Source organism: Piliocolobus tephrosceles, chromosome 20, assembly GCF_002776525.5.
Source record: "Piliocolobus tephrosceles isolate RC106 chromosome 20, ASM277652v3, whole genome shotgun sequence".
Taxonomy (NCBI): Eukaryota; Metazoa; Chordata; class Mammalia; order Primates; family Cercopithecidae; genus Piliocolobus; species Piliocolobus tephrosceles.
The window spans coordinates 44,691,454-44,718,316 of NC_045453.1; the positions used below are offsets into that span (position 1 = coordinate 44,691,454).

Below are 26,863 nucleotides of genomic sequence, written 5' to 3' on the forward strand. Positions count from 1 at the left end.
TAATAAAGGAAAACAACGAGTAAGTGCAGAGGGTATGAGATGATGGTTTAAAGTGTCAGGAAAACCTAGGAGAGATTTGTTGCTATTGAACTCAGTCTCCCAACCAAGGGGCACATTTTACTTCTTTGTTTGGGTGTCCTCTATAGTGCATTTTATTTTCTACTTTCACAGCAGTGAGAATCTCGTGCTGGAGAGCCACTGCCTTTTCCTGTGAACAATTGCTCCTGCGTTGTAACTAGCCTTTGTGGCAGTCAGTGTGCTGGAATAGTTCATAGCAACAGGCCTGTCGCTGGTCAGCATGTCAGCCCTATATTGGGGTTTCAGGGCATGCTGACGCCAGCATTTCTCAAGAGCCCCAAGTCTGTTGAACAGAGGTGGGGCATTGGATTTGGTGCCCATGCCCAGAAAACACCTGAAGAACCTGTGGTATGCCTTGGTGTCTGCACAGCTGGTAGGAGGCTCATGCTGGGTCCTGTGCCAGCCAAGAACAAGTGCCAGGCTCCAGGCCATTGGGGCTTCTGAGAGTAGAAGCATATCTTGAGTGTAATGAGAGAATGAGCCTCATCTATGCCCCTGGCCCAGTTCTGACCCAACCATCCTAGCAACTTTTCTAACCCTTTTAGGTTCCACCTTACTTGTGGATCCTTCTTAGAATGCTGCCTTCTGCACCAGCCTCCAAATCCCACAGCAGTTATCCAGACTACCTCCTGAACATATCCTGCACCTCCCCGCCAGCCTATCTTTGTCCAGATTGTATCCTTGCCCTGGGATACATTTGGTCCCTACTCCCAACTCTACCCATTGCCTTAGATAAAATTCTAGACCGGTGACCCACTGGCATCAAATCCCGCCTCCACTTCTTAGTAGCCCTGTAACCTTGCACAAGTAACCTAACCTCTCTGTGCCTCAGTTTCCAAAATGGTGAAAATCATAATACCTATTTCAGAGGGTTCTTATGATAATTAGTTGAATGAATACATGCAAAACACAGAACAGTGCCTTAAATACAGTAACTGTTCAACTTGCGTTAGATCTCCTTGTGTTATTTTAGTCTGGGCTACATTTTTGCATTGTAGTAACTTGGGTATCTGTTGCCTAATCATATGACACTGCAAGCTCCTTGGAAGCTTGCACACCAAAACAGTTTCCTGATACCAAACTGAAGTCCTAGTTCTGTTATTACCTCTTTTTTATGCCCTATGCTTGTTAAATTTACTTCTTGTTATTAGAAAAAAATCAACGATATACAAAAATAGAGTAAAATCCCATGTACTCATCACAGAGCTTTAACGATGATTAACTCATAACCAATTTTATTGCCTCTATACTCCAATCATTCTCTTCCCTCCTGCCTCAAGCCATAAGTAATACTGAAGAAAACATCAGGCATAATATCATTTCATCCCAGAGGGGTTTTTAAATAAACATATCCTACACTCATGCAACGGACGCCTCATTCAAATTCTCCTTCAGTCAAGCAGGAATCATCTCCAGGACGATGGTGATGTTTTGAACTAAGGATTCTCCTGGTGCTGTGGACTTGCGCTTCACCCCATCAGCCTCCCATAATCATCTACAATGGTAGTTATGTATTGAAAGCAGTTGTGATTTGAGTGCTGGCATCATCTAGTCTTTGTAATAACAAGCCATAGTGGGTGAGAATCTTTGAAAATGACTTGATAATTGAAAAGCACCCATTTACTGGTCAAAGTGGACACTCTCTGTCTTAGTCATTGGCTCCCTAAGGCATGGGGATCATGCTCGCCTGAGTCACTATGACTGTGTTGCTGGTAATTGGACACTTGGGAATTCTTACCACTGACAATGATGAGTTTTATTGCCCTAAGCACTAATTAGTTCTAATTGGAGGTTTTTAGCTGGTTTAAAATTATACTTTTGAGAACAAGTTTACAAATGAAATATTTAAGAGAGAAGACATTTCCTTAGTGTTCTTAGTTTTTAAAATTTTCTCTTTAAAATTATTATTATACTTTAAGTTCTAGGGTACATGTGCACAACATGCAGGTTTGTTACATAGGTATATATGTGCCATGTTGGTTTGCTGCAACCATCAACTTGCCATTTACTTCAGGTATTTCTCCTAAAGCTATCCCTCCCCCAGCCCCCCAGCCCCAACAGGCCCTGGTGTGTGACGTTCCCCATCTTGTGTCCAAGTGTTCTCATTGTTCAATTCCCACCTATGAGTGAGAACATATGGTGTTTGGTTTTCTGTCCTTGTGATGATGGTGTGCTGAGAATGATGGTTTCCAGCTTTGTCCATGTCCCTGCAAAGGACATGAACTCATCCTTTCTATGGCTGCATAGTATTATATGATGTATATGTGCCACATTTTCTTAATCCAGTCTATCACTGATGGACATTTGGGTTGGTTCCAAGTCTTTGCTATTGTGAATAGTGCCACAATAAACATACGTGTGCATGTGTCTTTATAGTAGCATGATTTATAATCCTTTGAGTATATACCCAGTAATGGGATCACTGGGTCAAATAGTATTTCTAGTTCTAGATCCTTGAGGAATTGCCACACTATCTTCCACAATGGTTGAACTAGTTTAAGTCCTACCAACAGTGCAAAAGTGTTCCTATTTCTCCACATTCTCTCCAGCATCTGTTGTTTCCTGACTTTTTAATTATCACCATTCTAACTGGCATGAGATGGTATCTCAGTGTGGTTTTGATTTGCATTTCTCTAATGACCGATGATGATGAGCACTTTTTCATGTGTCTGTTGGCTGCATAAATGTCTTCTTTTGAGGAGTGTCTGTTCATATCCTTTGCCCACTTTTTGATGGTTTTTTTTTTTTTTTCTTGTAAAGTGTTTAAGTTCTTTGTAGATTCTGGATATCAGCCCTTTGTCAGATGGTTAGATTGCAAAAATTTTCTCCCATTCTGTAGGTTGCCTGTTCACTCTGATGGTAGTTTATTTTGCTGTGAAAAGCTCTTTAGTTTAATTAGATCCCGTTTGTCTATTTTGGCTTTTGTTGCCATTGCTTTTAGTGTTTTAGTCATGAAGTCCTTGCCCATGCCTATGTCCTGAGTGGTATTGCCTAGGTTTTCTTCTAGGGCTTTTATAGTTTTAGGTCTAACATTTAAGTCTTTAATCTATCTTGAATTAATTTTTGTGCACAGCAAAAGAAACTACCATCAGAATGAACAGGCAAACTACAGAATGGGAGAAAATTTTTGCAATTTACTCATCTGACAAAGGGCTAATATCCAGAACCTACAAAGAACTCAAATACATTTACAAGAAAAAAAAAACAAACAATCCCATCAAAAAGTGGGCCAAGGATATGAACAGACATTTCTCAAAAGAAGACATTCACACAGCCAACAGACACATGAAAAAATGCTCATCTTCACTGGCCATCAGAGAAATGCAAATCAAAACCACAATGAGATACCATCTCACACCAGTTAGAATGGCAATCATTAAAAAGTCAGGAAACAACAGGTGCTGGAGAGGATGTGGAGAAATAGGAACACTTTTACACTGTTGATGGGATTGTAAACTAGTTCGACTATTGTGGAAAACAGTACGACGATTCCTCAAGGATCTAGAACTAGAAATACCATAAGACCCAGCCATCCCATTACTGGGTATGTACCCAAAGGATTATAAATCATGCTGCTATAAAGACACATGCACACATATGTTTATTGCAGCACTATTCACAATAGCAAGGACTTGGAATCAACCCAAATGTCCATCAGTGATAGACTGGATTAAGAAAATGTGGCACATATACACCATGGAATACTATGCAGCCATAAAAAAGGATGAGTTCATGTCCTTTGTAGGGACATGGATGCAGCTGGAAACCATCATTCTTAGCAAACTATCCCAAGAACAGAACACCAAACACCACATGTTCTCACTCATAGGTGGGAATTGAACAATGAGATCACTTGGACACGGGAAGGGGAACATCACACACTGGGGCCGATTGTGGGGAGGGGTAGGGGGGAGGGATAGCATTGGGAGTTATACCTGATGTAAATGACGAGTTGGTGGGTGCTGACGAGTTGATGGGTGCAGCACACCAACATGGCACATGTATACATATGTAACAAACCTGCACGTTGTGCACATGTACCCTAGAACTTAAAGTATATATATTAAAAAAAAAGATATAAGGAAGGAATCCAGTTTCAGCTTTCTATATATGGCTAGCCAGTTTTCCCAGCACCATTTATTAAATAGGGAATCCTTTCCCCATTTCTTGTTTTTGTCTGGTTTCTCAAATATCTGGTGGTTGTATATGTGTGGTGTTATTTCTGAGGCCTCTGTTCTGTTCTGTATATCTGTTTTAGTACCAGTACCATGCTGTTTCGGTTACTGTAGCCTTGTAGTATAGTTTGAAGTCAGGTAGCATGATGCCTCCAGCTTTATTCCTTTTGCTTATGATTGTCTTGGCAATGTGGGCTCTTTTTCAGTTCCATATGAACTTTAAAGTAGTTTTTTCCAATTCTGTGAAGAAAGTCGTTGGTAGCTTGATGGGAATGGCATTGAATCTATAAATTACCTTGGGCAGTATGGCCATTTCCATGATATTTATTCTTCCTATCCATGAGCATGGAGTGTTATTCCTTTTGTTTGTGTCCTCTTTTGTTGAGCAGCAGTTTGTTGTTCTCCTTGAAGAGGTCCTTCACATCCCTTGTAAGTTGGATTCCTAGGTTTTTTATTCTCTTTGTAGCAATTGTGAATGAATGTTCACTCATGATTTGGCTCTCTATTTGTCTGTTACTGGTGTATAAAAATGCTTGTGATTTTTGCACATTGATTTTTGTACCCTGTGACTTTGCTGAAGTTGCATATCAGCTAAAAGAGATTTTGGGTTGAGATGATGCAGTTTTCTAAATATACAATCATGTCATCTGCAAATAGGGACAATTTGACTTTCTCTTTTCCTCTCTGAATACCCTTTGTTTCTTTCTCTTTCCTTATTGCCCTGGGCAGAACCTCCAACACTATGTTGAATAGGAGTGGTGACAGAGGGCGTTCTTGTCTTGGGCCAGTTTTCAAAGGGAATGCTTCCAGTTTTTGCCCATTTAGTATGATATTGTCTGTGGGTTTGTCATAAATAGCTCTTATTATTTTGAGATACGTTCCATCAATACCTAGTTTATTGAGAGTTTTTAGCATGACAGGCTGTTGAATTTTGTTGAAGGCCTTTTCTGCATCTATTGAGATAATCATGTGGTTTTTGTCGTTGGTTCTGTTTATGTGATGGATTACATTTATTGATTTGCATATGTTGAACCAGCCTTGCATTCCAGGGATGAAGCCGACTTGGTCATGGTGGATAAGCTTTTTGATGTGCTGCTGGATTCGGTTTGCCAGTATTTTATTGAGGATTTTCACATCGATGTTCATCAGACATATTGGTCTAAAATTCTCTTTTTTTTTGTTGTGTCTCTGCCAGGCTTTGGAATCAGGATGATGCTGGCCTCATAAAAAGAGGGAAGAGTCCCCCTTTTTCTGTTTAGTTTCAGAAGGAATGGTACCAGCTCTTCTTTGTACCTCTGGTAGAATTTGACTGTGAATCAGTCTGGTCCTGGCCTTTTTTAAGTTGGTATGCTATTAATTATTGCCTCAATTTCAGAGCCTGTTATTGGTCTATTCAGAGATTCAACTTCTTCCTGGTTTAGTCTTGGGAGGGTGTTTGTGTTCAGGAATTTGTCAATTTCTTCCAGATTTTCTAGTTTATTTGTGTAGAGTGTTTATAGTATTCTCTGATGGTAGTTTGTATTTCTGTGGGATCAGTGGTAATATCCCCTTTATCATTTTTTAGTGTGTCTATTTGATTCTTCTCTCTTTTCTTCTTTATTAGTCTTGCTTGTGGTCTATCAATTTTGTTGATCCTTTCAAAAAACCAGCTCCTGGATTCATTGATTTTTTTGAAGGGTTTTTTTGTGTCTCTGTCTCCTTCAGTTCTGCTCTGATCTTTGTTATTTCTTGCCTTCTGTCAGCTTTTGAATTTGTTTGCTCTTGCTTCTCTAGTTCTTTTAATTGTGATGTTAGGGTGTCGACTTTAGATATTTCCTGCTTTCTCTTGTGGGCATTTATTGCTATAAATTTCCCTCTACACACTGTTTTAAATGTGTCCCAGAGATTCTGGTATGTTGTGTCTTTGTTTTTATTGGTTTCAAAGAATGTCTCTATTTCTGCCTTCATTTCATTATGTACTCAGTGGTCATTCAGGAGCAGGTTGTTCAGTTTCCATGTAGTTGTGTGGTTTTGAGTGAGTTTCTTAATCCTGAGTTCTAATTTGATTGCACTGTGGTCTGAGAGATAGTTTGTTGTGATTTCTGTTTTTTTACATTTGCTGAGGAGTGCTTTACTTCCAATTATGTGGTCAATTTTGGAATAAATGCGATGTGATGCTGAGAAGAATGTATATTCTCTTGATTTGGGGTGGAGAGTTCTGTAGATGTCTATTAGGTCCGCTTGGTCCAGAGCTGAGTTCAAGTCCTCAATATCCTTGTTAACCTTCTGTCTTGTTGTTCTGTCTAATATTGACAGTGGGGTGTTAAAATCTCCCATTATTGTTGTGTGGGAGTCTAAGTCTCTTTGCAGGTCTCTAAGGACTTGCTTTATGAATCTGGGTGCTCCTGTATTGGGTGCATATATATTTAGGATAGTTAGCTCTTCTTGTTGAATTGATCCCTTTGCCATTATGTAATGGCCTTCTTTGTCTCTTTTGATCCCTGTTGGTTTAAAGTCTGTTTTATCAGATACTAGGATTGCAACCCTTGCTTTTTTTTTTTTTTTCTTTTCTTTTGCTTGGTAGATCTGTCTCTGTCCCTTTATTTCGAGCCTATGTGTGTCTCTGCACGTGAGATGGGTCTCCTGAACACGGCACACTGATGGGTCTTGACTCTTTATCCAATTTGCCTGTCTGTGTCTTTTAATTGGGGCATTCAGCACATTTACATTTAAGGTTAATATTGTTACATGTGAATTTGATCCTGTCATTATGATGTTAGCTGGTTATTTTGCTCCTTAGTTGATGCAGTTTCTTCATAGCATCAATGGTCTTTACAATTTGGCATGTTTTTGCAGTGGCTGGTACTGGTTGTTGCTTTCCATGTTTAGTGCTTCCTTCAGGAGCTCTTGTAAGGCAGGCCTGGTGGTGACAAAATCTCTCAGCATTTGCTTGTCTGTAAAGGATTTTATTTCTCCTTCACTTATGAAGCTTAGTTTGGCTGGATATGAAATTCTGAGTTGAAAGTTCTTTTCTTTAAGAATGTTGAATATTGACCCCCATTCTCTTCTGGCTTGCAGGGTTTCTGCTGAGAGATCTGCTGTTAGTCTGATGGGTTTCCCTTTTTGGGTAACCCGACCTTTCTCTCTAGCTGCCCTTAACATTTTTTCCTTCATTTCAACCTTGGTGAATCTGACAATTATGTGTCTTGGGGATCCTCTTCTTGAGGAGTATCTTTGTGGTATTCTCTGTATTTCTTGAATCTGAATGTTGGCCTATCTTGCTAGGTTGGGGAACTTCTCCTGGATAATATCCTAAAGAGTGTTTTCCAACTTGGTTCCATTCTCCCTGTCACTTTCAGGTACACTAGTCAAACATAGATTTGATATTTTCACATAGTCCCATATTTCTTGGAGGGTTTGTTCATTTCTTTTTACTCTTTTTTCTCTAACCTTGTCTTCCCACTTTATTTCATTAATTTGATCTTCAATCACTGATACCCTTTCTTCCACTTGAGTGAATTGGTTATTGAAGCTTTTGCATGCGTCATGAAGTTCTTGTGCCGTGGGTTTCAGCTCCATCGGGTCATTTAAGGTCTTCTCTACACTTTATTCTAGTTAGGCATTCGTCTAACCTTTCTTCAAGGTTTTTAGCTTCCTTGCAATGGGTTAGAATATGCTCCTTTATCTTGGAGAAGTTTGTTTTTACTGACCTTCTGAAGCTTACTTCTGTCAACTTGTCAAAGTCATTTTCCATCCAGCTTTGTTCTGTTGCTGTCGAGGAGCTGCAATCCTTTGGAGGAGAAGAGGCCCTCTGGTTTTTAGAATTTTCAGCTTTTCTGCTCTGATTTCTACCCATATTTGTGGTTTTATCTACCTTTGGTCTTTGATGTTGGTGACCTACAGATGGGGGTTTGTTGTGGATGTCCTTTTTGTTGATGTTGATGCTATTCCTTTCTATTTCTTAGTTTTCCTTCTAACAGTCAGGTCCCTCAGCTGCAGGTCTGCTGGAGTTTGCTGGAGGTTCACTCCAGACCCTGTTTGCCTGGGTATCACCAGCAGAGGCTGCAGAACAGCAAATATTGCAGAACAGCAAATATTGCTGCCTGATTCTTCCTCTTGAAGCTTCATCCTAGAGGGGCATCTGCCTGTATGAGCTGTCTGTTGGTGCCTCCTGGGAGATCTCTCCCAGTTAGGCTACATGGGGGTCAGGGACCCACTTGAGGAGGCAGTCTGTCCATTCTCAGAGCTCAAATGCCATGCTGGGAGAACCATTGCTCTCTTTAGAGATGTCAGACAGGGACGTTTAAGTCTGCAGAAGCTTCTGCTGCCTTTTGTTCAGCTATGCCCTTCCCACATAGGTGGAGTCTATAGAGGCAGTAGACCTTGCTGAACTGTGGTGGGCTCCACCCAGTTTGAGCTTCCCAGTCGCTTTGTTTACCTACTCAAGCCTCAGCAATGGCAGACACCCCTCCCTCCGCCAGGCTGCTGCCTTGTAGGTCAATCTCAGACTGCTGTGCTAGCAGTGAGCAAGGTTCCATGGGCATGGGACCTGCTGAGCCAGACATGGGAGAGAATCTCCTGGTCTGCTGGTTGCTGAGACTGTGGAAAAAGCACAATATTTGGGCAGAAGTGTCCCATTTTTCCAGGTACAGTCTGTCACTGCTTCCCTTGGCTAGGAAAGGGAAATTCCCTAACCCCTTGCACCCACTGTCCAACCAGTCCCAATGAGATGAACCAGGTACCTCAGTTGGAAATGCAGAAATTACCTATCTTCTGTGTCGATCACGTTGGGAGCTGCAGACCAGAGCTGTTCCTATTTGGCCATCTTGTAATGGAAACTTTTAGTTTTTTTTTTAAGGAGTATTTTTAAGGCACCTTGCCCAGGAAGATTTGGCTAGGGCAGATTTTGTTTGGGTTCAGAAAATGAGATTGGGAGAAAATCACTCCATTGGTTATTTTTTTTTTGCTTATATCAACCCATCAAAGACTAATTTAGTACCTACTAGCTACAGAAAGATAGCAAGTAGCCAGTGGATGTGTTGCCACTGCACTTTCTGATATTCATGTGGACAGTTGGTAATCAATCCTGCTGAAGCCAGACCCTCTCATAGCTCTTCTCAGCACCATGTTCTGGATAGCCATTGCCAATTCTGTCTAAACCCCAGTTTAATGGCATGCATTTGGTAACTTCACATTCTTGTGTCTGAAATGGTTTATTTGCTAAAGATATGCTAGGATCTAGGGTTAGAAGTAATAGAGGTAAAACACACTTCATGCCAAAAGTTTTCAGACCTTTTTTATACATTCTCATACTCCAAACACACACCTCCAAGCGTTGCATTTCATTTTCAGGTTGCAGGTGACATGGTTAGAGAATGAATGGTGCTATCTGACATCAGCAATGATCTTTACAAAATATTACAAAATTAAACTTTATTTTCTTTTTTCTTCTTTTCTGCATTTGTACCCAGAACCTGTGTACCCTGTGTCAACTCCTGATGAGACTGAGGGGTCTCAGGTCAACTTGCTAACTTTAGAGACAGAATCTAAGCTTCCTGTCTGCTGAGGCTCTACCCCTGAACATACTCTGGTCATGCTTCCTGTATCAAATAATACAAATGATACTTAGCAAAGAATAGTACAAATGTGGATTTGGAAACAATTTGAAGCATGGGGCTAATCTTGGCTTTGACTTGAATTTTAATTGTTTGACTAAGGAAACCCTTCAACCCTTCTGAGCCTGTTTGCTTATCACTAAACTGAAAATGACAACATTTGTTTTATCTACTACTTAGAGTGCCATGAGAAATAAAAAAAAAAATGGGTAAAGTGCTCTGCACATCATATATTTTTATACAACTAATTGAAGTTCATATGTTTTTATGAACTTCACCCAAGGACATCAATAACAGGGAAACACTAGGTTTAAAAATTAGAGTATTCTTTCATTGATTGAGCAAGCTGCATATCTTTATTTCTTCATGTCTCTTATATGTAATTAACCATTTAAGCAAAATGTTTACCTGAAGAAAAAAGAGACCACATTTCCATGTTTAGTGGCAAAACAGGCCGAAGGAAAATTATTCTCTTGGATAGACTGTTTGGGTAGTTTGACATCATAGGACCTTTATCCTAAGCAATACTTCAAACCTCTGCCAATCACACTTAGTGTTTTGTTGAAAGGGACTCCATGAGATTATAGTAGAAAACGAACAGAATACTTTTCAAAAACACATAGACACAGACCCATGGAACAAAACACTTTTCTACAGTAGCTAAAATATATAAAGCAAAATCAGCATGTTTTAAATCACCTTGTAATGGGTTGAGAAAGAACTTCTTATTTCTATTTCCTTTTCTCTTTAATGGATTAAAGTGGCAAATAATTTCAAGTTCAGCAGAACAAAACAGTCAAAAGATTATTCTAAAGGAAGATTGTAATATTAAAAATTCCACTTTAGAGAATGTAGCCACTAAGAATAAAAATCACAATATAATTTAATAAAGCATGGGGATTATTTTGCTGGTGGTAGTCAAGCCTGAAACAAAACAAGGTAAAACAAAACTCCAAAGCCTAAAGTCAAAGAGCCCTCCCAAGTCCCGGTTTACCTGTTAAACCAGTCATCTGTGTACCGAGGGTAAGGATAGGGGTCGTTGCTGCTGAAGTCATAACTTGCTTCGGCATTCTGAAAAACACAAGGCATCTCATTAGGTCCGTACAGCCAGAGGCGCAGTAAAGGGAAAGTGCTGGGATACTTGAAATGTTTCTTGTCTTCCCTGGAGTGCTGGGTTAGTGTGCTGCACTGGACCAACCCTTACAAAGTTGTGTTGGAGCCAAAGCGTGTCCTTGGAGTGAGATGGCCTTTAGAGTTTCCTTGCTTTACATGGAAGGTTCACATCCAGCTTCTTCCTTTAGACTGACATAGGCTGTTTCCTTTCGCCTTATGGGTGTTAAACCCCTGCCTGAGGCCCTGACGTTGTCCACAATTGACCTCATTTATTCACTCAACAAATATCATGAAGAGTCCAATATATGTCAGAGACTTTGCTAAATATGGGAATACAATGGTGGCATCCCTGCCCTTATGTAACTTATAGCCTAGTTGTGGGGACAGACATCAATCGAATGATTGAACAAAGAAATATACTATTACAAACTTCAATAAGTATCTGTATGAACTCTTATGCCCTACAGCATATGGTCAAAAGTGTACTATTCTTTGTCATCCAACATCTTCCTTTTTGAGCAACTCCACTAATTCCATTAATTTTTGTTTTGATTGTTTAGATGACAAAATCACCAGTAGTTGTAATAATCATTCTGTGGGAGGTTGAGGTTGGTGAAGATGTGACTCTGAGAACCAGCTGGCCTAGGACATTCAGGTGATCAGGACAATGAGCATCCAGGGTTTAGGCAGGATCTGGGTGAACTGACCACCGAGGCCAATGGGAATGGGGTTACTACAGAAGCCGGAGTGGACAGATGATGAAAACCAGCACTAGGCCCCTGTCTTCCTCTCTGGAAGGCTGTGTGAGTCTTTTGAAGCTTGAGGGCACTTCTGGAGACAGGGAGGCAGGGGCAAAGCCTGAGCAGACTGAGACCACGTTTCTATCAGGCTGACAGAGGGAAATGAAGTCAGTGAGGGAAAACTAGAGAGTGTCTGTCCCTTTGTAGCTGCTGCTTGAATGACTGGCTTCTCAAACTTTCCACTTGGGCTTATCTTTTGGGCTGATAATTATCACTGGGGTCTGCCTGGGTGATGCTCTTGGCTCTGCTCCTGACTCTGGGAAGATAGTTTGGCCGGACATGGTGGGGGTTGGAAGGAGGACCTGGAGAGTTCTGAGACCAGAGTTTACAGCAGAGAACCCTCAGTACTCTGAGACATCTTTTATAACAAGAAGAAAGACAATGTATTGTCTGGGGTCAAATTGGCCTCTGAATGTTGAAATGGATGATAACTCAGGAACCCCAATTATTTTGTTGCCTTTGCAATTAATTTTTGATGACTAATGCTTAATTCCTTGGGTAACAGTCTACACTGAACATTAAGGAAGGCAAACAGTTGTTATTCTTGTTTGGCTGTATGGCTGTATGTTTTCTGGCTAAAAATCAAATGGTTTCTAGCAAGGAGGAACAATATTTTGCAAGGGTTCTGTTTATGCTTCTACAGCCAAACAGAGTCATTTATTGATTTGAATTACAATGCTGTCTCCCATAAAGTTATTTGTGTACAGGAATAAGTTAAACTGGCCTTGAATGATACTGGAGTTTTCTATAATTGCCATTAACATGGGCATTTGGAACAGGTGGTGTTTGGTGAATTTAATGTTCTGGTCACCAAGGCTTGCCAGATGCTTGCTTTGTTTGGACTTCTCTAACTTTTTACTGAAATCCTTTAATCGATTTTCCTGTTTTAGAAATACTAGCTGTTTGGTGAAAATAATTTAATCTCTGATGATTCAGGATTGAGATGATTCAGAGTCATCATTAAGAACTTGAATTATCATTGTACCATCACACCGAAAGTGAGAAGGTTGGGTTGATTCCAAGCTGACCTCAGGGCTTCTCTGGGAGTTATTTCTGGAAGAAACTTCTGATGATGGCTCATGTTCTCTTCTAAAAGTTTAATGCACGGGGGAAATAACCGATCCCTGGTATTTAATAATTCTAAGGCTTAATTTCTGAATATTTGAATGCATAATTAGAAAGAAACATGAGACTTGCTCTTAGCTAGAAAGTTTAATAATTACAACTTGGCATTGTTGGCAGTGTGTACTTTTCAAACAGATGGCCTGCACCACGCTAAGAAAGGACAGTCACTTATTATATTCACAGATTCCTCTGGATTTTTATATATGAGGTGCCGTAATTGCCTGGCTATCAAAGACTCAGGCCCACGGATGACACCTTTCAGATTTGGGGCTTGTCTATCCGGAAGGCTGGTGATAGAGAGGTGGGAGCTCCGGCAGCCAATGGTGGCTGTGCCCATTGCTTTTACATCCACAGAGAAGCTTCTGAGATTGCACCTGGCCCTGGTACTGCCATCCATACCCCCGGATCTGGAATTTAATGCCTCTCTGATCAATGGGCTTCCCTTGCTGGGCTGCCCTAGACAAATATGTCGCAGGTCCCAGCTTGATGTAGGGAAAGGAAGAGAGGCATTCAAGTCAAACATACTTGGTTTTGAAATGAGGTTGTTTTTGACCTTGGAAATTTTCCTATTTTTTAGAAACTGTAGTTTCTTCATCTTCAAAATGTAGGTGGTAAAACTGTTACTAGTTAGTTGCTGTGAGGATAAAATGAAGCAAGGGATGTAAGCTGGCAAGCACGTTGCCCCACGCAGTATGGGCAATGCCTCACCTCTGACTTCTCCTGTTGTGTCCTCTTTCTTTGATTACCTACAGCAAAGGTCACAAAATACAGCCCACCGGCTAAATCAGCCCATGCCCTGTTTTTGTAAGTAAAGTTGTATTGGAATGCAGTCACATCCATTTATTTATGAATTGCCTGTCACTGCTTTTGCACTCTAACAGCAGAGATAAGTAGATGTGACTAAAGCCCATAAAGCCTAAAGTATTTACCATGTGGCTTTCTATTGGAAAGAGTTTACTAATCCCTGACTAATGTCCTAGGCCTCTTGGGCTCCCAGGCTGCCCTCTGATAGCCCACACTATAGCATCTCACTCAGTCTTTGTCTTTCTGGGCAGATCTCTTTGCTCTGAGACATACATGTCCCATACCCTGTTCTCTCCTGGGCTATAGCCACTGAATCTGGTATGAACTAGTTGAGTATCTTGTTGGGAGTTTGAATCTTGCTCCTCTTGTGTCTCATGCTAGTCAAAGGTGGGTTATCTGGCAGATACTGGGCCTCAGCTCACCGGGTACTGATGGAGGCCGAGGAGAGCATTACACTGCGATGGCGAAGAGGTGCCACCATGGTTTCCACCACTCCACTGCCCACCATTGGTCAAGCCCCTAGGGGTCACCGTCCTCTAGTTCTTCTGTTTTTCCACCTACGAGTGTCCTGTTTGTTTCCAAGATTAGAACACTGCCCTTGGCAGAGAGTGGCAGTTACTCGCCATAAGAAAGAAGGCGAATGTATTTAATATGGACATCCACTGATGTGATTGAACAGATATTTTTTAGAGTACTGAGGGGCAAACTCTGTGGTCCAACTGCAAAATTGTGAAAATGGTTTCTGTAATCAGGGCTGTCGTGTACAGTTGTGCAGGTTGTGCATCGCACCAGGGGTTCCTGCCCACAGGGAGCAACTAGGGTCTGCATTGGACTTACCAAGCCATGTGCACCACCCCCACACCCCAAGGTGGAGGAGGCTTTAAAAAAGAATTGGTCAACCCGGAGGGGCTGCTGTTTGCTCATTTGTCCACCCAGAAGGGGACACCTGCTCTAATTTGCCCAGAGAGAGGGTGCTGTCTTGCAGTTCACCCACCAGTAGGGAATGCCATTTTCAATTTCACACAAACGGCACTATATACCTACTAACATGTCGCTGACAAGAAACAGGTCTCTATGTTTATAGTTGCATACAAACCCGACCTCAAGTAAATTGTGCCACAGAAGACGTTTCTTGTGACACAACTTCAAACAATACAAGATTTGAATAACACCTCAAATAATAGGAGTTTATGATCAGGAGTACAACGTGGCGTATGATTAACTGCCAATGTAATTCCACAGCTCCAGGAACTCAGAACAAGAAACCACATCGCATTTGTCCTTTTATTCTGTCTTGCTACTTTCCCTGAAGGCATTTAACCAAATAACCCAGCTAGGAGCTGTGTAACAGTATTAGCTGAAATTGCGCTGAGCTCATGGACTAATGAAAGAGAAATGAGCTTCTCCAGATAGACTCTCAAACTGCAACCAAATTGCCCCAGAACAAAGCTCATCTGTATGGAAACTGAGAAGCAAAATAGCCTAGTCCATTAGAGCCTAAAGAATTTTGCTATTGCGCCTACTTGCATCTAATATGGCCATGGCTTAATGTTCCCAACTGTGCCTATTTTGATTTTCCTCAAATACTTCTCCCACGTGCACTGGTTTAACGATGATGTTCAGCTCACTTTTGACTGAAACGAACATGAAAGGGATTTATGTCTGTATTAAATCTGGCTGTAAAACTTAATGAAATTTAACATTTCTTCAGCATTCAAAAAATTTAGAAAAAGATACATAGTCAGAAATTTGTTTGAAATCTTTCTTCCATACTCCTAAGGTTGCCAGGGTCATAACATTTTCCAGGGACACAGTGTTCTCCCATTGTGGATTTGACACTTTTCCCCATCACTTTCTTCTTGCTTCTGGAAATTCTAGCAACTTCTGTAGTCACTGGAGCACTCTCCAGATCAGAGGAGTGATACAATTGAACAGTCAGGCCACTCAGCTGTGTCCTGGGTGGCTGGACATTTGACATTTTCTCTCCTTCTTTTTTCTTTTTCTTTTTCTTTTTCTTTTTCTTTTTTTTTGAGATGGAGTGTCGCTCTGTCACCCAGGCTGGAGTGCAGTGGCATGATCTCGGCTCACTGCAAGCTCCACCTCCCAGGTTCACGCCACTCTTGTGCCACAGCCTCCTGAGTAGCTGGGACTATAGGTGCCCGCCATCACGTCTGGCTAGTTTCGTTTTTGTATTTTTAGTAGAGACGGGGTTTCACTGTGTTAGCCAAATGGTCTCGATCTCCTGACCTCGTGATCCGCCCGCCTCGGCCTCCCAAAGTGCTGAGATTTCAAGCATGAGTCACCACGCCTGGCTTTTTTTTTTTTTTTTTTTTTTTGAGACAGAGTCTTGCTCTGTTGCCCAGGCTTGAGTGCAGGGGCATAATTTCAGCTCACAGCAACTTCTGCCCCTAGGGTTCAAGTGATTCTCCTGCCTCAGCCTCCTGAGTAGCTGGGATTACAGGTGTGCCACCATGCCTGGCTAATTTTTGTATTTTTTTAGTAGAGAAGGGGTTTCGCCATTTTGGCCAGGCAGGTCTCGAACTGCAGACCTCAAGTGATCTGCCTGCCTCAGCCTCCCAAAGTGCTGGGATTATAGGCATGAGCCTCTGTGCCTGGCCAGTATTTTCCAGAGCTAAGCAGCTCCATCCTTCGGCTCTCATTGCCACCATTATCAGCAGACTTGGGAGAGGTTCTAAGCACTAAACAGATGAGGAGATAACAACATTAATTCTTAATGGCTAATAGGGTGCCCCAAATTAAAAAGATGCCTTTATCTTTTTCAGAGGTGTTTAAAAATCTCTTATTTAATTGATATTTTCCAAAACCCTGTGGTGGAGGAGCGCAGCTGTATTGCAGGAAGGAGCGAACAGTTGCTCTAAGTAACAGCCGAGGCAAACACCTCCGGAGGACATCTTTAGAGTGATCTTTGCCTATGTCTTCTTGCTCGGCTTGCTATTTTAGAAGGCCAATGAAGCGTGTATTAGGCTAGATAGAGGCTGATTCCCACACATGCATTTTAAGAGCTTCTCTAAAAGCGTAAATTCCTGGTGCTGACCTGATACATTAAAAATAAGCTGCTATTCATTGGAATGAAGCTCTAAGAGCTGGCTCCAAGATAGGCTCTAAAACTTGGGTGGAAAAATTTACATCTTTATTTGCACTAGCCACCACCTCAAATCAAGCATTTCCTTCAGTTACGAATGGGAAGTACAAACCACAATATTATTAGCAGTACCTGTGAGCATATCATCAATATGTATCTTCATTGCACATTAGGGTTGTTGCCGGTATGCTAAAAAGTATCTTTTCAGTACATCCCTACCTGCCACTACACTTTGTTATTTGATGCATTAATAAAGGACATATGTTAGCATTTCACAAATGCAAAATTTCAATCTTTTGATAACTGTTTCAATACAATAGCATTCCTCGGTGCCATAGTCTGAATGTTGGTGTCCCTCCAAAATTCATATGTTGAAATATAAACCCCACAGTGTGTTTGTATTAAGAGGTGGGGTTCTTGGGAGGTAATTAGGTCATGAGGGTGGAGCCCTCATGAATGGGATTAGTGCCCTTATAAAAGAGGTCTGAAGGAGCCTGTTTAATCTTTCTGCTATGTGAAGATGTGGCAGGAAGGCGTTGTATATGAGGAACAGGCCTTCACCAGACACCAAATCTGCTAGCACCTTGGTCTTGGAATTCTGGCCTCCAGAACTGTAGCCAATAGATTTCTGTTGTTTGTAAATTACTCAGTCTAAGATATTTTGTTATATCAGCTCAAACAGACTAAAAAAACTTGATTACCTTGTATATCTTGTTGATGTATTTGAAATGTTATTTTGAGAATGAGGGGACACAGGTGCTTCTGTATGTGGTTGGTTGGTGCGGAAGTTGGCACAATCTCTTTGAGGAGAAATTTGGCAATATCTATCAAAATAAAAATGAATGGACTGTTTGACCCAGCAATTCCACCTCTAAGACTCTACCCTAAAGACAGACCTGCATATAAATGAAAGATGTATATTTAAATGTATTCGTTCCGGCAGTGATTGTAATAGTGAAATACTAGAAACAACCTAAATCTCCAACACTGTGGATGGGTTAAAGAAATTCTGGTGCACCCATATGATGCAAAACTCTGCAGCTCTGGCAAAGAATGAGATATGAAACTGGCAATGAACTCATTCCCAAGAAATGCTATTAAGCAAAAAAGGCAATATGTAGAATAGAGTGTATAGTGGGCTCCCATTTGCATAGAAGAGAGGGATGGACTTGCTGGTAAGTATACAGTAGTTCTGGGAAGAAACACAAGAGTCTTTTTATAGTGCTTTGCCTGGGGAGAGGCGTGGGGTCTAGGGTGGAAGGAAGGCTTAGTTTTCATTGCATAACATTTTGTGTAATTTTTTTTAACCATAATGACATCAGGTAACACATATCAAGTGTGTATTTTGTATAAGGGACTCTTAGATATTGTGTATGCGTTACTCATCCTTATGATGTCCTTGTGTGGGTAATACCCTTATTGTCATCCTCATCCCATAAGCAGGGAAGCGTAGGCACAGAGAGGTTGAATATTCAGCCGAAGGTTACACAGATGATGAAGGGCAGAGCAGGGATTTAGACCAGGAAGTCTGGCTCCAGAGGCCTCCCTCTTAAGTGTGCAGTTTTGCTTTTCTGCATCAGAATTATATTCATCATATTCTACTGCATGCATTGTTTAAAAGAAAAATAAATACCTAGCAAATAAAAAAGAGTAAGTTAGTGCATTTACTTCCTAGAACATTAGTGGATCATTCTGCTTAAATCCAAGTATATGCCTTTAGCTATTTTAGCTAATAATTTAACCTCTCACAGAGAGTCATACTTTAAAGGGCTTATTTTGAATGGTCCATTCATTTTTTTAATAACATGGTTTTATTTAGTTAATTGTCTCTTCCAAGGTTGATACAAGACCTTTGAGGCCTAAATCAGCAAATATGCCTTCAATGAGAAAGTTAATTCTCCTGATTTCAACAGTAGGGTTCAACCTGTTTCTCTGTTCTCTCTTCATTATGCTGTTCCTTATAGAAGTAGGATTTTCAAAAAAAATAAAAATCATGCTCTCTATAAGACAAATAACACTGGTGACTGAATTCCTCAGAATCTGAAATACTTCCTCTTTTTTTCTAGAGCCTCTTCAACACTACCTGGTGGCCCCTGGGTTTCTGAGTACAGTTTGACAATCATTGACTGAAAATGCCATGAGATGCTTACACGTGGTGCCTGCTTTCCATGTTAAATAACATGGCATCGCACGGCAGGACTGTGGTTCCTTGCAAAACACTCCTGCAATCCTTCTTATTATGCCAGTGACAAAGTCTCTGCTAAGTGCCCCCATAGCTTTAACACCTCTCTATACTTGTTAATCCTTCTTCTTATCTGACAGAGGCAAGCATTGGCAGGCAGAAACATCCTGCTTCAGTTGCTTACATTGCATTTATTTTGACAGTCAATTCTACTGATGTCATGGAATATTAGTTGCTTTTCTATTTGAAATAGTGATTTATAGTTTCCCTTTAAAATACATTTGTTTATGTTAAAAAGAGAGTCAATTTAAAGAAACATACTAGGTAAATAATAACACCAGTAGCAAAGGTTGCAAAGGTGTATAGCGACTGATGGTTGATTTGGGAAACACTGGAATAAAGTAATGGTGTGGAAAATTTGTGACTTTGACTCCTTCAGTTATTAACAAAGTCAGCTTTAAAAGTGGGCCAAGATTTAAGTACCTCTGTGGGGTATTTGAAAGAGTGATGGAAAAGACGATCTGTCTTTAAATACTCATCCTGCCACTTGTCATTTTGACATTAGGGCTGTAATCCTTTTCATTCTATAGACTGTTGACTTCAAACATTTCCATTCGTTCATGCATTCAGTCAATCACTTTTTTTTTTCATTGAACAAATGTATTGAGCACCAACTGCTTGCTCCCATTGTACAATAGCAAGCTGCTATTGCAGAGAAAGATGCCCTTAGCTGGGGTATCTCATTAGCCTTCATGAGCTAATATATTATTATGGAATTTTTAATAGCACCTTTGGTTATCAACTAACAGTGGTTCCTAACTGAAGCTGCACAAGAGAATCACCTAGAGAGCTTTTAGAAATACAAATACTTGAGCCATTCCTAGATTCTGACTTAACTGATCTGGGGTGGGCCTTGGGCATCAGTGGTTTTTAATAAAAACCACCAACAAACTCAACAAAACCTCTTTTGGTGGTTCTGATGGATAGTTCAGGTTGAGAACCACTGAGCTAACACCTTTGTTAATACCTCATATCCTAGCCTTCTTGTGGCTTAAAGTGTGGTCTGTGTACCAGTAGCACTGACATTACCTGAGAACTTGTCAGAAATGCCAAGTCTCAGCTGAATCTGCATTTTGTCTTTTTTTTTTTTGGAGACAGGGTCTCACTCTGTGACCCAGGCTGGAGTGCAATGGCACAATCACACCTCACTGCAGCCTCCAACTCCTGGGCTCAAGTGATCTTCCTGCCTCAGCCTCCTGAGTAGTTGAAACTACAGGTGTGTGCCATCATGCCTGGCTAATTAAAAAAAATTGTAAAGACAGAGTTTCACTGTGTTGCCCAGGCTGGTCTCGAACTCCTGGCCTCAAGCAGTCCTCCCTCCTTGGTCTCCTAAAGTATTGTGAGACACTGCATCCAGCCCACACTGATTCTTTTATTTGTGAAATGGGTGGCAGGTTTGCCTTTGGTTCTCCACTTCTCCTTTCTGCATCCATAGCCTCCCTGTTATAATCTTCTCTCGCTTTCTCTCCTCCCCTTCCACCTAAACTCCTCCACAGGAAGAAATTGATTTTGATAAATCATTCACATCTTGACAGAAATGCATTCAGATGTTGCCTTTTGCAGTATTATCTGCTTTAACAGAAGAGAATGGGCATTGAAACAAGTTAATCTCTAATAGTAAAGATGGAAAGGTGTAAATTGTGGGAGTGTCAAGAACTTCTTGGCATGTCTCAGACCAAAGTTCTTTCTACGAAAAAAGTCAGCTCTGAGAAAAGAGTTGTTACAATGGATTTCTTTGGTTCGGAAGGAGAGGTTGAATGAGCCAAAGAAAATAAGACCACGTGTGTGACTACCAAGCATAATATTCTTGAATTTGGCCGGAGGCGGTGGCTCACGCCTGTAATCCCAGCACTTTGGGAGGCCGAGGCGGGTGGATCACGAGGTCAGGAGTTCAAGACCAGCCTGGCCAAGATGGTGAAACCCCTTCTCTACTAAAAATACAAAAATTAGCCAGGCGTGGTGGTGGGCACCTGTAATCTCAGCTACTCGGGAGGCTGAGGCAGAGAATTGTTTGAACTTGGAAGGTGGAGTTTGCAGTGAGCCAAGATCATGCCACTGCACTCCAGCCTGGGTGACAGAGTGAGACTCCATCTCAAAAAAAAAAAAAAAAAAAAATTGAATTTTTGTGCTTCTGGTAGTTGAGGGCTGCTGGAGGGATTGATTCTGCAAGAAAGAAGAGTAGAAGTTCAGAGTGGAGGGTTTCCTGCTATTAAACATGTTTTGACTAATATTAAGGTCTGAATTATTTTTGACTCCTGCTGCTTAAAGTTTCTGTCAAATTGGGTGTATTTAAAAATTAAAAAATTAAAAATATACCCAATTATAGACAAACTCAATACCAAGCTGCATGAACGACAATAGGAGCTAAAATGCTTTTTAAAATGTGCTTATATTTCAACACATACTTATTTTTATACCTTGACTTCTTCCTGAAAAGAAACAATGTATGTTTTCTGGATTCTAACAAATGATATAGACAAATAAAAGTTAACAGTATAGTAAGGTGTAATTTGGATTTAGCAAAAATGGAGTTGCACGTAGGTAACTCTAAGTGTGCTTTGATTCTGTGCTCAAGTCTTTGCTTGGCCTCATTGTCCAAATTTGACCTGCGTATCCATAGATACTGCTGGAAGCAGATCCGAATTCATGACCCATTCTACTTAGGCAACTGCCCTAGAACTGACCGATTCTCCCAACCTTGTTCCAGCGTGGTTGGATTTCTCCCATTTCCTAGTGGCCTTCACTGCTGAGGTCTCTCTGTGCTCCCCCATGATGACAAAATTGACCTTGATTCAGCCTGGGCAACATGGCAAGACTCCATGTCTACAAAACGTATAAAAAATATTAACCAGGTGTGGTGGTACGCACCTGTAGTCCCAGCTACTCAGGAGGCTGAGGTGGGAGGATCTCTTGAGCCTGGGAGTTGAGGCTGCAGCAAGCTATGATTGTGCAACTGTATGATCCTAGCTTGGGCAACACAGTGAGACCCTGTTTCAAAAACAAAAAAAAAAAGTTGACCTTGAGTGAGCTTCTTGTAAAAGCAGCCCCAGCAGTGCTGTGAGCCATCATCACTTCATTCCCTATCACGTCAGGAGAGGATGATGTGGAAACAATGGCTAATTTGAAGTTGAAGGAAATAGAAAAGATGTGGGTTTAAGAAAGGCAGTGGAATGTAGCTTTGATAGTTTAATGAAAGGTTAAGGCCAGCAATCACACAGGGATGCTCTCCAGGACGCAGGACAGGAGGAGGGCAGCCTGCAGATGGGCGCTTACAATAGCTGCAGTTATGGACTTGCCCAGAGAGAAGGCTGAAGGTTGGAGGGGCCCAGTGTAGCTGGCTCAAAGGGCAATTGAAGCCTGATTCTTGGAGTTCCACAAAGACTGGGTGTACTATCAAGGGTCTACAATAGTGACTGTGTAAATCAGCCCAAGGAGAGCAGTTCTGGAAAAGGAACCAGAAGATAATATAGCAGCTAGAGTCTAAATTTGTGTTGTCAAGGTGACAAGGTACAAGTCAATTTGTGTTTCCCTCTCTTTTGACTGGGTGTTCTCTGATGTTGTAGAGATACTCAAAGCTTCTCTGCCCTTGCCTCCTCTGTGAGCGTTCTGCTTGCCTTTGAATGGCTGGCGAGGTCGAGGTCACTACCTTTGAGTCCCGATGTCCTGAGAGAGATGGAGACACTAGTTTATAGCCCTCCCCCTGAGACTGATTACACAACTTCAGTATCACCTGCTTCTCCTTTTTCAGCTCTAAGAATAGCAAAGATGAGTTCACTGATAGCTGAGTCACCTCATTGAAGGAGTTGTTGTGTCCAAATACCATTGATTGGAAACTTTGTCTTAAACACGTCTTAGACGATGTCTTTTCCTCCTGTCAAAACGACAGGAATATGAATAATAAACACTGTATTGGGGTCTGTTGCTATTATACATACACATATAAGTTTTATGTATAAATTACAAATATGTGTAATTCAGCACAAATTAATTTTATGTGAGCCCCACAGCAGTTTTGAGAATTAAATATTATAACCACCATTCTACAGATAAGAAAACTGAGGTTCCATGAGATTATGTAATTTGCTCAAGGTTTTCTAGCTAGAAGTGGTTGAGTACAAAAAATGTGACCTTGTGACTCAGAAAGCATTCTCTTCTCTCTGCACTGCATGACATCTGCAGCTCATTTTTATGATAAAAAGTAAAGAAAAAAACGTACAAGACTGTGAACACCTTGCTTATCCCAGCACACTCAGCACCGAGTGAGAACATTAAGACCTAAGTTGTATTAAACGATCGCAAGATCAGGACTACCGTCATGAAAGGTGGACTCAAGGACTTGGGTTTCTACTTATTTTCACATCCATAATAAACCAAGCCCCAAAACTTGTCAGCAATCTTCTTGCTTATTTGTTTTTTTCTTGTAACAGTTAATCTTTGCTTTGATGATTCTTTTTAGGATAACATAGCTAAGAGGAGAAGATGGAAGTGGAGTGTCATGTCCTTGGGAGACAAGCAGAAAGGATGTACAAGGCACTTTGTAAATATCTTTGTGTTTATGATAGCTGGGGAAAAAAAAGTTAAGTAGATGAGTTCTCTTTCATGAAGAAGTAGTTTGAATCTTACCTTTGAACAAGAACAATTTTATGTTCCCAGCTAATGTGAAATATGACAGAAAAGGACTGATCCCCAACTGTTCTGAAGAAAGATTAAATGCACTTCTGGTTCTTTTCACAGCTATTCATCATTTTAATTGGTTTTGAAGCCAAAAAACTTTGACAGCATTTGGGATGGGAATCCAACTTCATAATTCATAAACTATGGAAAAGTGATTATAGCCTTCATTTGGAAGCTGGGCACATACCTTATTAAGTTGCTACAAGATGAAACACCAAAATCTACATTAATCACACAATCCCTTTGTGCACAGGGGTTCTAGCAGGTGAATTATGGGACACTGGTTTCTTGGGAAGGAAATACTCTACCCTAGACCTTTTGGGGATGACACGTCCCTGACTCATGGTGCTCCTTGACATTCCTGCTACCACCATCATTCATGGCATTTTCAAGAACCAGGAAGAGAGCTCATCCAACCCCCGTGCCTCCCTGCTCCTTGTTCCCTCCCCACGTGACACTCTGCTCTGAATAGATGTCCATCGCTTTTCCATCCCCTACAGTTCACTCCAAATGGTTCAAGGACATGTCCTCTCCCCATGTGACACTCTGCTGTGAATAGATGTCCCTCACTTTTCCATTCCCTCCAGTTCACTCCAAGTGATTCAAGGATATGCACTGGGTTTTTCACTTGATACCACTTGCACATAGTAGACTCTTAACAAATGTATCAGATAAACAAGCAAATTTCAAGAATTGTCTAAGTTGTTTTGTTGACATCAGTATCATTTGACATTATAAGAGTTGTCAGGTGGAGCTCACTCATGCTCTGTACATTAACAAAATTATTATTATTTTGTTATTATTATAGACAAAACTATAGGTACAGAAAACAGATCCAGGGTCTTGCTATGTTGCCCAGGCTGGGCTATGTTGCCCAGGCTGGATTCAAATTCCTGGGCTCAAGCGATCCTCCTGCCTCCGCCTCCCAAGTTGTTGGGACTATAGACACATGTCACCATGCCCAGCTACAAAATTATTAAAATAAAACTGTTTGCCTTTGGAATTCGGTAGAGCAACATAAGCACGCTTCCAAGAGTTTCCAAACCTTTAAACATTCAGCTTTCCATTACTGTACTTGTACTTCTTTACATTAAATGTTGATATTTCAAGCCTCCTTTTTTAATGTGCTAGTGCCATACCACTTCTATTTATACCGCATTTAGCTATGGAGGTGTTGTAAGCAGCATTATTTACATTATTTTAATTGCATTTTGTTGTTATTTTAGGAAAACAAGTGGAAAATGGAAATGAAATAAACTGATACTAGAGATGAAAATAGAGGTCTCATAAATTTAATACCATTGAAACAAGAAAGAAATCATTAGGTGTGCTTTGAACAGAAAATTTTTAGCCCCAACAGAATACTTATTGGATTTAACCCAACTGTGCTCAATAGTGATTGAAAAAAAGAAAAAAAATTAAAAATATTCATCTTTTTAAAGTTAAATGATTAAAAATTAGGTCTAAGAGTTGAAGTATAATAGGGATTATGTAATTATGATAATTCTAACATTTTTGAGCTTTCTGGGAGCATAATCTTACATTATAAATGCACATTTATTGTTCAAATTTGGGAACTGCATATATTTTTCAAAAAATCAAATGGAAAAATACTCAGAATTCTATTTAAATTTATTTCATTTAGTTAAAAATCTCTAGATATACTTGCTTATAAATCTTTTTGAAACTTTTAAGGTACAAAATTTGATGGGAAAAGAAAAAGGAATGAAGTATCTTAGCTTAGCTTGACACGAGACCTAAAATAAAAACAGTCAAGTGATGTTCTGGTCTCATTGGACTGAAGGCATCGGGGTTCACAGCCTGAATCCTTATCTGATGCTGGGGACAGAGCTGGGATGGACGACTACACAATGCCTATCATAGCCCATTTACTCACAGATCAAGGCTACCCAAGTGAGAATGATATTCACAGAGTAAAGCATTCTGAACTCCAGGAACAACTGCACTGTTTCTAAGCTCCATGACTCTGAGGACTGTCACTTTAGAAAATGTCTAGAAGACATTAAATAGCAGTTGGTTTACCATAGAGCTCTTCAAATCCAAGACAGAGGGCATCTAAATTCTATACAAAAATCTGTGTGTGAATGTATATAACAATTTTATTTATAATTGTCCAAACTGAAAGTTATCCAAATGTTCCCAGACTGGAAAATAGATAAACACGTTGTGGTACATCACACAAGGGAATGCTATGCAACAATAAAAAGGAACATGTTATTGTTATATGTAACCCCATTGGTAAAGAATAAATGTTTGAAAAAGCCAGACTCAAAGGTCGTATGCTGTATGATTCCATTTGTATAACTTTCTAGAAGAGACAAAACTGTGGGAATAAAAAGCAGATCTGTGGTTGACAGGACTGCAGTTGGGAAATGGGGCAGTAGGGGGAAAGTTTTTTGGGTGATGGGGATGTTCTGCCTCTTGACTGTATGAACTTTTGTCCAAACTCGTGGAACAGTGCACCAAAAGGAATACATTGTACTTCCTGTAAAGAAAAGTTAACATAAAAAAATAGCAGTTGGCTATTGGACTAGAGTAATTTTAAGTGATAATAAGGCGCTTTTCTTCTGATAGAGAATTACAGATGATTTCTAATCATAGCTTTGGAATGGACTAACTTTTCTTTCAAGCCTTTTTTTAGGGGGTCTATTCAAAAGAACTGTGTCCCCCCAAATTGACTAAAATGACCACTGGGTGGGTTGTGAGTTCTCCCTGACTTGACGGCAAGATGCTGAGTGCTTCTCCTGTTAGGTCATTTCATCACAGGGACAGGCGTAGTTTCCTTCAGGGCCATATTCTCTCAGGTGTGGAAAGAATTTTAACTCCATTCAAGGAAAAACATAATACCTCAGGAGATATAGCCTAACTGTGTTAGTTGGAAAGTGTCCTATTTCCTGAAGGATGAGCTACACGATATAGGGGATATTTGGGACTCCTTGATATGATGACTTTTCTTTCTTTCTTTCTCTTTCTTTCTTTTTCCTTCCTTCTTTCTTTCCTTCCTTCCTTCCTTCCTTTCTCTTTCTCTCTCTCTCTTTCTTTTCTTTCTTTCTTTCCTTCTTTTTCTTTCTTCTTTCTCTCTCTTTCTCCTTCCTTCCTTCCTTCCTTCCTTCCTTCCTTCCTTCCTTCCTTCC

The 26,863-nt window shown here is 40.6% G+C and overlaps 1 protein-coding gene across 3 annotated transcripts in view; it reads right to left on the reverse strand.

Moving 5' to 3' along the window:
* Positions 1-26,863, reverse strand: part of PCSK2 (proprotein convertase subtilisin/kexin type 2) — a 256,935-nt gene that overhangs the window by 63,992 nt on the left and 166,080 nt on the right. For all 3 annotated transcript variants that reach the window (XM_023217814.2, XM_023217815.3, XM_023217813.3), the window contains one exon: positions 10,842-10,918. In XM_023217814.2, the coding sequence (XP_023073582.1) occupies positions 10,842-10,918 (77 nt within the window). The remainder of the gene's footprint in view (positions 1-10,841; positions 10,919-26,863) is intronic.